The sequence below is a fragment of the Poromitra crassiceps genome (genome assembly GCF_964638095.1).
Source record: "Poromitra crassiceps genome assembly, chromosome: 7".
NCBI classification, from domain to species: domain Eukaryota; kingdom Metazoa; phylum Chordata; class Actinopteri; order Beryciformes; family Melamphaidae; genus Poromitra; species Poromitra crassiceps.
This window is the reverse complement of record NC_139628.1, coordinates 54,519,664-54,532,339: the sequence shown is the minus strand read 5'-3', so window position 1 is coordinate 54,532,339 and position 12,676 is coordinate 54,519,664. Positions and strand designations below refer to the sequence as shown.

Below are 12,676 nucleotides of genomic sequence, written 5' to 3'. Positions count from 1 at the left end.
TTGGAGTTTAGACAAGCGCAGGGAGCAAAATGGCGGACGAAGATATTACGCTTGATGGAAAACCTTTACAATCGCTCCGAGTCGCGGATCTGAAAGCCGCGCTGGAGCAGAGAAACCTCTCGAAAAGCGGGCAGAAGAATGCACTTATGAAGCGCCTGAAAGGGGTAAGTTTCTGGCCATGTTTTTGGCCGTCTGTCGAGTCTGGGCTAAGTTCAGCAGGAGGCGAGAGAGAGATGGAGGGGGGGTTCACTGTTAGAGGCCGTCACTGTGTTGATTCAGAAGCGGGAATGCATCATTCGGGCTGGCACGCGCTATTACGCACGAACAACACGTTTCGTTGTTGGTGATTTGTGCTCGGCACCGCAACGGATTTCCAATTGCGCTCGAACTTAACTCGTAACTCCTCGTTCACCGTGTTGCACACAGTTGGAACTGTGCACCTGTCAAATCGAGGCCTAAGCTAACGCGCGCGTGTGTGTGTGTGTGTGTGTGTGTGTGTGTGTGTGTGTGTGTGTGTGTGTGTGTGTGTGTGTGTGTGTGTGTGTGAGAGCAAGCGAGCGTACATACTGTACTGTAGAGTTGATAATCGTGCCCGCGCTCTGTGTATGAGTGGTGGGCTTCGGGGCCGGGGGCGCGCCTTACCATGTAAACATACCGTTTTCACCGACGCATACTTTATTATTTATTATTCAGATGCATTTTTTTAGTTTCACCGGAATTCTGTTGTGAGGGAACAGTTTGGACTGAAGTTTATCTCCCAATTTCCGGTCAGTTATTTGATGCACTGCAACAGGAAGTAAAAGACGAGGGCCAATTTGAATGTTTATGTTGTCAAGTTGAAACGGTCTTCTTATAGGGTACTTATGAATACAACGGTGAAATAAAACAAAAGTATTATGCCACAGAAAATCCTATAGTCATTTAATATGAGATACATATACTGTAGGAGAAAAATATAAGTTCCATTGGCATTTCCTAATCACTTTTGCTGAAACCTTGGTCATATACCATAAAGTATTACAAGATGCTCATTATGCAGAGCTACTGACGATACCACGTGCGCAGCCTGCGTAGCGTGTGGTCAAGATAAGGCGTTTTTGGGGTGAAGTCAGGCATTCATTCATTCAGTCAGTCAGGAATGGATAACGGTGATGATGTCATCAGTGATGATGTCATTAGTGATGATGTCATCAGTGATGTCATCAGTGCCAAACATATCATTGAACATTTGAAATACCTTCCTCAGGCCCTGATGCTGGAGAACCTGCAGAGGTCGTCCTCCTCTCACATTGGGCTGCAGCCCAACTCTCAGGTACTCAAAGGATGGGTTTGTCCATTTAGTGTTCGACTTTTCTTCCAGCGAAATTAAGTCAGTTGTCAGTTCAAATGATAAACATTAGTTTTGCATCAGTTTCGTGACACATGCTGCTTTTAATGAGTAGACCTAACTCATTCTACCAGGAGTTATTACTGGTTTCTGTATTTAGCTGTATAAAGAAACATGGCTGCTGTGTTATTGTGAGATCGGATCACCCTCACAATATATTCAGAGGCGATATCTTCCCTGTAGTAAATCCTTTTGGCTGTTTTTAAGGTCAAATGTCATGATGTCTGACAAGGGGATGTGGTCCTATAACATTCACAGTTACTGCTCTTTGGCTTAGTGGGGGAGATGGGAGGCAACGTTCTTTCTTTTATATGGATTATAAATATGTTGGTGTCGATTACCTGTAACAGTCAGGAGAACACATTGATGTGGGTACTTCTGATTTCTGATTTGTAAAATGTAGCTTGTGACATATTGCTCTTGTTGCTGCTGGTGTGTGTGTGTGTGTGTTGTGTGTGTGTGTGTGTGTGTGTGTGTGTGTGTGTGTGTGTGTGTGTGTGTGTGTGTGTGTGTGTGTGTGTGTGTGTGTGTGTGTGTGTGTGTGTGTGTGTGTGTGTGTGTTAGATAGGGGAGGAGATGAGCCAGAACAGCTTATAAAGCAATACCTGGCCAAGCAGCAGGAACTGCTACGTCACAGGCTTGAGAGAGAGGCGCAGCAAGATGCCGAGGAGGACGACGGTAACACACATACACACACACACACACACACACACACACACACACACAGAACAAACGATGAACACATACGTACATTCCCTGCCACAACAATGGTCCATTAACATTGACCATTTTGGAGCAAGGCTCTCTGTAGTCTCGCAGTGCCAGTCGTACAGACATGTACAACGTACGACGTGCGTTCAGTGCCAGTCGTACAGACACGTACGTTACGTACGACGTGCGTTCAGTGCCAGTCCGTACAGACACGTAGGTTACGTACGACGTACGTTCAGTGCCAGTCGTACAGACACGTAGGTTACATAGGACGTACGTTCAGTGCCAGTCGTACAGACACGTAGGTTACGTAGGACGTACGTTCAGTGCCAGTCGTACAGACACGTAGGTTACGTAGGACGTACGTTCAGTGCCAGTCGTACAGACACGTAGGTTACATACGACGTGCGTTCAGTGCCAGTCGTACAGACACGTAGGTTACGTAGGACGTACGTTCAGTGCCAGTCGTACAGACACGTAGGTTACGTACGACGTACGTTCAGTGCCAGTCGTACAGACACGTAGGTTACGTACGACGTATGTTCCAGATGTAGACGATGATCCACGTCTGGAACACAACTCTCAAAAGTGGTTACCCCCCCCCCCCCCCCCCCTCCCCAAGACAAAAAAGGATGCGTGACAGACATATGAATTGACCAACCACGGACCTCGTGGGCGGTGCATTCGGAATGTGTGCAACAGCTAAATAGACCCAGAGTGATTCAGACCCTCCGTCGCTGGAAGCTTGCTGACATCGGCGGTGGGTCTGACCACGTGAGACTAGGCGCTCTCTCTCTCTCTCTCTCTCTCTCTCTCTCTCTCTATTGTCTCTCTCTCTCTCACACACACACACACACACACACAGAATGGTCTGGTACATTTGTGTTGTTTACTTTTGTAAAAGCAGGCTCAACACATACAGAGCGGATCATACCGGGCACTTCCTTCTTTCTCATTTCCAGATCACTGCTATATAGCTGTCCGTAGGCCCACTGCGTTTCACATGTGTAACATTTCACATTATACATATAATGTATATCTGATTATTATTGGGAAGAATCATTTATAACAGCTATAGAGTGATATTACCCAGTTGACCGTTGTGTAGTGTGTTCTTTTATACACACGGCCCAATATAGACAGCACTTTGGTCCTATGAGTGTGTGTTCTCTGATGGTTCTGCCATGCTAATAGCGATGTAGCGGGCTGCACTTCACTGGCACTGTCAGAGTGGGCCGAGGAGATCCAGTACCTCTTGTAATCAAGTCCCACGTTGTTTTTGTCAACTCTTTTGCGAAACTCATTATTTTGCTGTGGTTTTTCCACTTAGTTAAGTCATTATAAAACAACACTCAAGTTGAGACTTAAGAGACACGGGTCTCTACGTCACCCTGATTCATTCGAAAGCATTGTTTGGGAACCAATAGGCGTGCGTCGGTTGCGACCAAGGTGCTGACCTTTGAACCCTTTGTCGTGTGCCTCTCTTACAGATAGCCCAGCGGGGCCGGAAGAGGATGAAGACCACTCAGAGGATGACAGCGCCACCTACGTCTCTGACAAGGTCAGTGCTATACACACACGCGCACGCGCGCACGCACACACACACACACACAGAAATCCGAAGATCTGTCCCACTAAACATTGATCATAACATGTTAATGTGAATTGTTTACAAAGATTTTTTTTAATTCTTTATTTAGGCCTAATTTCTAATGTAAGTTGAGAAACCTCTTGTGACACATAAAGATGTGTTGAAAATGTTTGTTAATCCTATCTGTATTTAAGTTGCAAAAAAAAAAACGTTTAAAAAAATAAAATACTTATTTTCTATTTCCCTCAACAAATTATTATTATTATTATTTAATTTGATTTTTTTGGGGGGCCTCAACATTTAACAAAACAAGTAAATGGATGGATAGATGGATAGATAGAAACCATGTTTGAGGGCACAATGTTTTCTCTCAATCTAACATGACTATTGGCACCCAGCAGCATCGCCCCATGCCCTCCCAGCCCCCACTGACAAGGCCAGAGGAGGAGGGAGGAGGAGGCCACCTGCTGGTGGGGCAAGGCATGACGGCTCGCAGGCCTGACATGGGCCCGGGCTCCACCCACCACCACCACCACCAGCACCACCACCACCACCCGGAGTCCTCTGAGGCTCCAGGATCTTGGCTGCAGAGGGCCACGCTCCAGGAGCCACCCGCCCCCTCTCCTCCCCGCGCCGTAGCCTCCCTGACGGTGCGCATCGTGGGCCAGCCCGACCGGCAGGGGCTGCCCCCCGCTGTGCCCCGGACCCAGGAGAAGGAGGGCAGCGCCGCGCCTGCCGCGCCGGGATCGGCCCATCCCGTCCTCCACCTCAGCCGATCCGCCGTCGTGGCCGGAGGTCGCGTCCGCGAGGAGAGCGACGAAGACGACGACGGCGACGACGACGAGAGCGAGGAAGACGAGGAGTGGGGGCCCGCGGCGGCACGGAGGGGCGGCAGAGCGCCTCCTCCCCCGCCGCCGCAGCAGCAGCAGCAGCCCGCCCCCAGCGTCCCGTCGATGTCGGCCAGATCCAGACGCAAGCTTCAGCCACCGCAGCACATCCCCCCGCCGCAGGTACACCAGCCCCCCATGCAGCTACGCCACCCAACCCCTCCTCCCTCTCCACCCCCCGAGCTCTCCTTCCCCCTCCCCGACACTCCCAAGCAGAGCCCGCCGGACACGGAGGACGACCCAGAGGCGGACGGCCCCGGGGCCTCAGCGGGGGCGTCTCGCCCCCGTCCCGCCGCGCAGAGGCAGGACTCGGACTCGAGCTCCCGCTCCAGCAGTCCAGAGCCTCCGCAGCAGCAGCAGCGCCGGCCCGGGCCCCTCTCCCTGCTCGCCCGCAAGATGGAGTTCGAGGGGGCGTTCCCTACAGCGCAGGCCCGCCTCCTCGCCGTGGGCGTGCCAGGAGAGACGGCGTGCTCGTCCGCTGTGCCCACCATCTCTGTCTCCGCCGCCGGTGAATCACCACCACTGCCGAGAATGGACCGGGAGAGACAACGAGAGAAGAGAGAGGAGGAAGAGAGGCGACTGAAGGAGGAGAAACAAGGGGAGGAGAGGGAGAAGAAGCGTCTGGAAGAAGAGAAGGAGAAAGAGAGAAAACACCAGGAAGAGGAGAAGAGAAGAGAGGAGAAACGGCTGGAAGAGGAGAAGAGAAGAGAGCAGAAACATCTGGAAGAGGAGAAGGAGAAAGAGAGAAAACACCAGGAAGAGGAGAAGAGAAAACAGGAGAAACAGCTGGAAGAGGAGAAGAGAAGAGAGGAGAAACGGCTGGAAGAGGAGAAGAGAAGAGAGGAGAAACGGATGGAAGAGGAGCGGGTAAAAGAGAGGAACCGGCTGGAAGAGGAGAAGAGAAGAGAGGAGAAACGGCTGGAAGAGGAGAAGAGAAGAGAGGAGAAACGTCTCGAGGTGCAGTGGGAGAAAGAGAGGGAGAGCCGCCTGCCGCCGTGGAAGAGAGGCCGAGACGCGGCGTCCCACACCCAGGCCGGCTCAGAGGAGTCCAGGAGGTCCTCCCTCACCCAGGCCGGCTCAGAGGAGTCCAGGAGGTCCTCCCTCACCCAGGCCGGCTCAGAGGAGTCCAGGAGGTCCTCCCTCACCCAGGCCGGCTCAGAGGAGTCCAGGAGGTCGTCCCTCACCCAGGCCGGCTCAGAGGAGTCCAGGAGGTCCTCCCTCACCCAGGCCGGCTCAGAGGAGTCCAGGAGGTCCTCCCTCACCCAGGCCGGCTCAGAGGAGTCCAGGAGGTCCTCCCTCACCCAGGCCGGCTCAGAGGAGTCCAGGAGGTCCTCCCTCACCCAGGCCGGCTCAGAGGAGTCCAGGAGGTCCTCCCTCACCCAGGCCGGCTCAGAGGAGTCCAGGAGGGCGTCCCTCACCCAGGCCGGCTCAGAGGAGTCCAGGAGGTCGGTCCTGGTCACGGACGCCTCGCAGCAGCAGCAGCCTCCATCTCCTCCGCCTGCCGACATGGCTCCCCCCGCGGTCAAGAGGCCCCGCGTGTTCTCCGACACGCCGGCGGCCTCGGCGCGCGGCTCGGTGCTCGTGATCGAGTCGCAGGATTCAGGCTCCTCGTCGGACTCCGACTCCAAGTCCGACTCTTCTTCACGCTCGTCACCATCCTCTTCCTCCTCCCAGGATAAGTCCCGCCCTGCCAAGCAGCTGAAGGTTAGTGACTGGGCCGATGTAGGTGTCAGTCATACCGGAGGTTAAGGCATGGAATGCCCTCTGATCTGTGAGCCAACAGGTGTCATTTGGGGCCACGAACTCATTCACAGTGTTTCTTAGCAGTTACCTGTTCACATTACAAAGTCATTCGTTTATAGCATATAGTCTCTTGGCAGCAGAGATTTATTAGGTAAAATAGTCGACATGACTAATGTGACACACTAAAGCTTAATTTATGCTTCGATTTATGCTTCGTTGCGCGACACTTTTGAAACCGTCTCTCGACAAATATCACGTCAGAAGAGACGAGAGACAGTTTCAAAAGTGTCGCGCGACAAAGCATAAAATCAAGACTAACTCAAATACGACATTAGATACTCAGAGTTGGTTCACCGATCTACGATCTGAAAGGATATGTGAAAATACCACTTTTTTTGGATTGAGTATTTGTTCTAGTGTTGACTTTTTCCATGCTGTGTCTGTGAGTGAAACTCTGCTCAGGCTGTAGTCTGCTGAGGAACATTATGGTCTCCATCTTAATTGGGAAGACTATCAGTGTGTAGACCCACCTGGTCTTGACTCTTAAGTGAAGACTATCAGTATGTAGACCACATCTTGGTCTTGACTCTTAAGTGGCGTTCCACTAACGTCTCCAATTAATGTTCTTCTGCCCCCCCTTTCCTTTATTTCAACCCTTTATGTTGTGTTGAACCCACAAAAGAAACCTCTCTGTCTCATGAACTTACTCTACTCTACTACTCCACTACTCTTTGGGCATTTCTATTTGTTTTTCCTCATGTTTATTCTTTTTTTTTATTGATTGACATCTTTATTGATAATGAAAACATATATACAATACATACTGTACATAGACGCACCATAGAGAGCCGCAGGAATGAGTCCGGAAAACATGGATGCTAAAGGTGCTCTTATACTCGAGCAAAGCTCCGTGGGGGTGGGGCCCCGCGAGTCTCCGTGAGTCACCGTGTAGACCTCGCGCTGGGGCAGATGCCATTATACTCAGAAAGTGATCAGCATGTATTGTACAATGGTGAGAACAGCCCGTGGAAAAGTCGCAATGAAACTCTGTGCAGTACTGAGTGCGCTTTCACTCTCAAACGACCGCACATCAGCATATGAAGGACTCACCAAACTTGTTTTTACTGAAAGCCGTTTTTACTTCTCAGCCCTGATAGCCTACTACTCTGTGCTGCTTTTAATCTCTCTCAATAATGCTCTCAACACAACACATTTACTTGGTGAAATTACTAAAAACGAACAGTTGCAAATCTAAGTTTATAGCCTACCACATGGGTCAAGAAATGTGGCGAAAACACAGTTCAGTGTTCAGGGCTCAGTGGCTCGAAAGCGGACATGTTTGGAGAGAAGCCGTGCGCTGCTCGCGCTGTGAGGAAAAAAATGTCGCACCGCGCGAGTGCCCCGACGGAGCTAGCGAATAACCACGCCCAACAAATTTACGTCATTTGACGCGCCCGCCCCTCGCTCCACCCACGCGCCCTTCACGGCAGGGTGAGCATAATTCCCCCTTAACACTTCCGGGTTCTTCACTCTTTTCGCATATGGGATTTTTGAATGGGTTTTTGGCCCAGCAGTTTTTGGCGTTAAAAGAGCGGCTAGCTAGCAAACGGCTAAATGAGACTACACTGTTGAGTCGACGGGGATATTATACTTCGATACTACGTCATCACTTCAAAGGACGAACACGGAGATTCTCTTTCCCTCACCTGGTTCAGCCCGGGGTAATCAGTGCACAGCAGCGCACACATCAACAACACTAGTACAGGTTGAAGTGGCTGTGGTGACGTGACGTGGACGCCTATGCGACACTGTGTGTAGTTCTGGAATAGCTTAGCATGAGCTTTTTACTTCTAGGGCTCGCATTTACGCTTCAAAACTCCTGAAAGTGGTCCTCATGTGTGAAGATTATCTCGCTGAACACTGGTTTGCGTTTGATTGAGCTTGCGTTGCCCACAGACCTTATTTGAAGCATCGCGGCAAAAACCCATTCAAAAATCCCATAGGCAGAAACAGTGAAGAACCAGGAAGTGCGGGACTTCCGCGTTCCGACTACAAAAATACGTCATCCGTGCGGTACTAAAAATATAGTACACAATGCTAAAACAGTACTACAACAGGCCCAATGAAACAGTCCGTAAAAAACGATTAAACCCAGGATCTACTGCTGCTGTGTAAAGGGATGAGCTCTGCCTTATACACTGTTTACACCTGACTGGGACCAAATCTGTGCAGCTCCCGCCCGTCATATGACCGTGCACGTCCGTGGCTTTTATAAAATAACATTTTATACAAATGTTATCAAATAATTGTATATAATAATCTATTCTTAATCACGTTACAGAAGGCCGACCATGGACAAGAGGCAGAGGATGAGAAAAAGACCCTGGATAAAGGAGAGAAGAGGCGATACCCCTCAAAAAGGTTTGTGGCGCAAAACAACACGTTCTTGTAAATCCCACTGCTTTTCTGGGCAAGAGACATACATGTAGAATTTGAATTGCTGAATTAAATGGGCAGAACTGACCATGCAAAAGGGCGTTTATGCCCTGACTCCCCTACTCAACACCTGGACTTCCCTTTGACTGTATGCCCTGACTCCCCTACTCAACACCTGGACTTCCCTTTGACTGTATGCCCTGAATCCCCTACTCAACACCTGGACTTCCCTTTGACTGTATGCCCTGAATCCCCTACTCAACACCTGGACTTCCCTTTGACTGTATGCCCTGACTCCCCTACTCAACACCTGGACTTCCCTTTGACTGTATGCCCTGACTCCCCTACTCAACACCTGGACTTCCCTTTGACTGTATGCCCTGACTCCCCTACTCAACACCTGGACTTCCCTTTGACTGTATGCCCTGACTCCCCTACTCAACACCTGGACTTCCCTTTGACTGTATGCCCTGACTCCCCTACTCAACACCTGGACTTCCCTTTGACTGTATGCCCTGACTCCCCTACTCAACACCTGGACTTCCCTTTGACTGTATGCCCTGAATCCCCTACTCAACACCTGGACTTCCCTTTGACTGTATGCCCTGAATCCCCTACTCAACACCTGGACTTCCCTTTGACTGTATGCCCTGACTCCCCTACTCAACACCTGGACTTCCCTTTGACTGTATGCCCTGACTCCCCTACTCAACACCTGGACTTCCCTTTGACTGTATGCCCTGACTCCCCTACTCAACACCTGGACTTCCCTTTGACTGTATGCCCTGACTCCCCTACTCAACACCTGGACTTCCCTTTGACTGTATGCCCTGAATCCCCTACTCAACACCTGGACTTCCCTTTGACTGTATGCCCTGACTCCCCTACTCAACACCTGGACTTACCTTTGACTGTATGCCCTGACTCCCCTACTCAACACCTGGACTTCCCTTTGACTGTATGCCCTGACTCCCCTACTCAACACCTGGACTTACCTTTGATTTTGATTTGATTTGATTTACTTTATTGTCCACCTTAGTGGAAATGTGTCTTTGGCTTCTCTTCAGCACATACAGTACAGTATGTTACGTATTGTGCAGTTAGCAGATAGCAGCAGCTTGTCATGGAAAAACAAATACAAATTACAAAAGACCTACCTATCTAAAATGCCTACCCACCTATCTAAATACCTAGAAATACCTACCTACCTAAAATATTACCTAACCTATACATAACACAGCATGCCATACAAAACAGATTAATTTATTTATTCAGTGCTAGTATGGCAGAGGGGATAAAGGAGTTCTTATAGATATCCGGCTGGCGCAGGGGACCCTAAACCGACGACCGGATGGGAGCAGCTCGAACGCCAAGTTCAGTGGGTGCGAGGCATCACCACTGATCTGTCTAGCCTTTCTATTTACAGCCCTGTCCAAAATATTGCAGAGCTGTTTTTTGACTCTATGCCCTGACTCCCATACTCAACACCTGGACGTACCTTTGACTCTATGCCCTGACTCCCATACTCAACACCTGGACGTACCTTTGACTATATGCCCTGACTCCCCTACTCAACACCTGGACGTACTTTTGACTCTATGCCCTGACTCCCATACTCAACACCTGGACGTACCTTTGACTCTATGCCCTGACTCCCATACTCAACACCTGGACGTACCTTTGACTGTATGCCCTGACTCCCCTACTCAACACCTGGACGTACCTTTGACTCTATGCCCTGACTCCCATACTCAACACCTGGACGTACCTTTGACTATATGCCCTGACTCCCCTACTCAACACCTGGACGTACTTTTGACTCTATGCCCTGACTCCCATACTCAACACCTGGACGTACCTTTGACTATATGCCCTGACTCCCCTACTCAACACCTGGACGTACCTTTGACTGTATGCCCTGACTCCCCTACTCAACACCTGGACGTACCTTTGACTGTATGCCCTGACTCCCCTACTCAACACCTGGACGTACCTTTGACTCTATGCCCTGACTCCCCTACTCAACACCTGGACGTACCTTTGACTCTATGCCCTGACTCCCCTACTCAACACCTGGACGTACCTTTGACTCTATGCCCTGACTCCCCTACTCAACACCTGGACGTACCTTTGACTGTATGCCCTGACTCCCCTACTCAACACCTGGACGTACCTTTGACTGTATGCCCTGACTCCCCTACTCAACACCTGGACGTACCTTTGACTCTATGCCCTGACTCCCCTACTCAACACCTGGACGTACCTTTGACTCTATGCCCTGACTCCCCTACTCAACACCTGGACGTACCTTTGACTCTATGCCCTGACTCCCCTACTCAACACCTGGACGTACCTTTGACTGTATGCCCTGACTCCCCTACTCAACACCTGGACGTACCTTTGACTGTATGCCCTGACTCCCCTACTCAACACCTGGACGTACCTTTGACTCTATGCCCTGACTCCCCTACTCAACACCTGGACGTACCTTTGACTCTATGCCCTGACTCCCCTACTCAACACCTGGACGTACCTTTGACTGTGGCTGTAGCCGGTGGAGGTGATCATACATTAATTACATTTTGGGACAGACTCTTTTCAGAGGTGAATCTCGGGTGATGATTGACCGGGTGATGATTGACTTTTCTATAAGCTAACAAACACGCTGAAACCTAGTTTAAATTGAACCTCATTAATGTGCCTGGCTTTTAATTTAACGATTTATAGTTATCATCTTAGTAATATCAGTAATAATGTATATTTAATCATATCAAACTGATCTAGACTAGGTGATATGAGGATAGGCCGGGTCTTTTTAGGGTATTTTGCCGTAGCTGATTGAGAGTAAGTGACATTTTTAACCACCTTTTTATTTATGACTACATCACTGTACATCAGAAATGTCTGAATTGAAGAGATGGCTGTTGGATAAAGTTATGTGTATCCTGTCCGTGAGCTGTGTTACATTCACTTCGGTTGTAGAAATGAACATTTCTGTTGAACTTAGGATTTCACTGAAATTAAACGCTTCTATCTGGTTTACGTCGCTCTGACATGGATCAAATCGATTGATCAATTAAAGGGCGCAAATTTACATTGTGTAAAGCAGTAATCATTCTCCACCATTTTCATATCAGGACTCCTAATTTAGTCCACATTAGAGCCACAGTCCCCCATTTGATGAGGTTTGTCAGACCCAAATCTGAGAATATTATTGTCCGATATGATTTTGTCCAGAATTCCATGTCATCTGTGTTGTGTAGGTAGAGATACATTGAAACTATTATCAAAATAGGCATTCTTCTACATTCTCTAATTGTTAACTTTTTGTAAATAATAATCAATAATATAATCTTCTTTAGTTCAAATTGGCTAAGTGGGTGTGTGGTGGCGGGGTCTGTCATGATTGTGATGTCATCAGTGACATCTGCAGCCATGGCGCATCATCTCCAGAGTCTCCACCCTAGTAGTCAATATTCCTATAATAAAAATGCGAAGTGTCTGTCTGTGTGAGTGAGCAGCATTGTGTTCGGCCACAGGCTAGCTATGCCATTTTACGTGCGATCGGGCTGAATCTTTCACAAAGAGCACCCCTGCTGGTGACCTAATGGAGCCTCATTTTTTTATTGGGTTATTAGGGATGATTCATTGCCCTAATGATTGGCCTAATTACCTAATGATGTGCTGTCACTTGAGCAATGATGACAGCAACTGATGACATCACTCATTAATGACATCACTCACTGATGACATCATCATTGAGTCCCCGAGTGACATCACCATTCTTCTATACTTCAGTGTGTCCTGGAGGCTTTGGAGACTACTGTGTTCCAGAACAGGGGGTGTCTAACTCGGGTGCACTAGTTAGCATCATCTTGCTGTGGTCCCCGGAACCCACGTTGAGAACCACTGAGGAAAACA

At 49.3% G+C, this 12,676-nt stretch overlaps 1 protein-coding gene across 1 annotated transcript in view; it reads left to right on the top strand.

Annotated features, from left to right (window-relative positions):
- Window positions 1–28: 28 nt before the first annotated feature.
- acin1b (apoptotic chromatin condensation inducer 1b) overlaps window positions 29–12,676 on the top strand; it is a 39,155-nt gene continuing 26,507 nt past the window's right edge. Inside the window, 7 exon segments of the mRNA XM_083640673.1 lie at window positions 29–164; window positions 1,247–1,312; window positions 1,952–1,976; window positions 1,979–2,065; window positions 3,589–3,659; window positions 4,091–6,280; window positions 8,661–8,740. Of these exon segments, the coding sequence (XP_083496799.1) occupies window positions 30–164; window positions 1,247–1,312; window positions 1,952–1,976; window positions 1,979–2,065; window positions 3,589–3,659; window positions 4,091–6,280; window positions 8,661–8,740 (2,654 nt within the window). The 5' untranslated portion in view covers window position 29.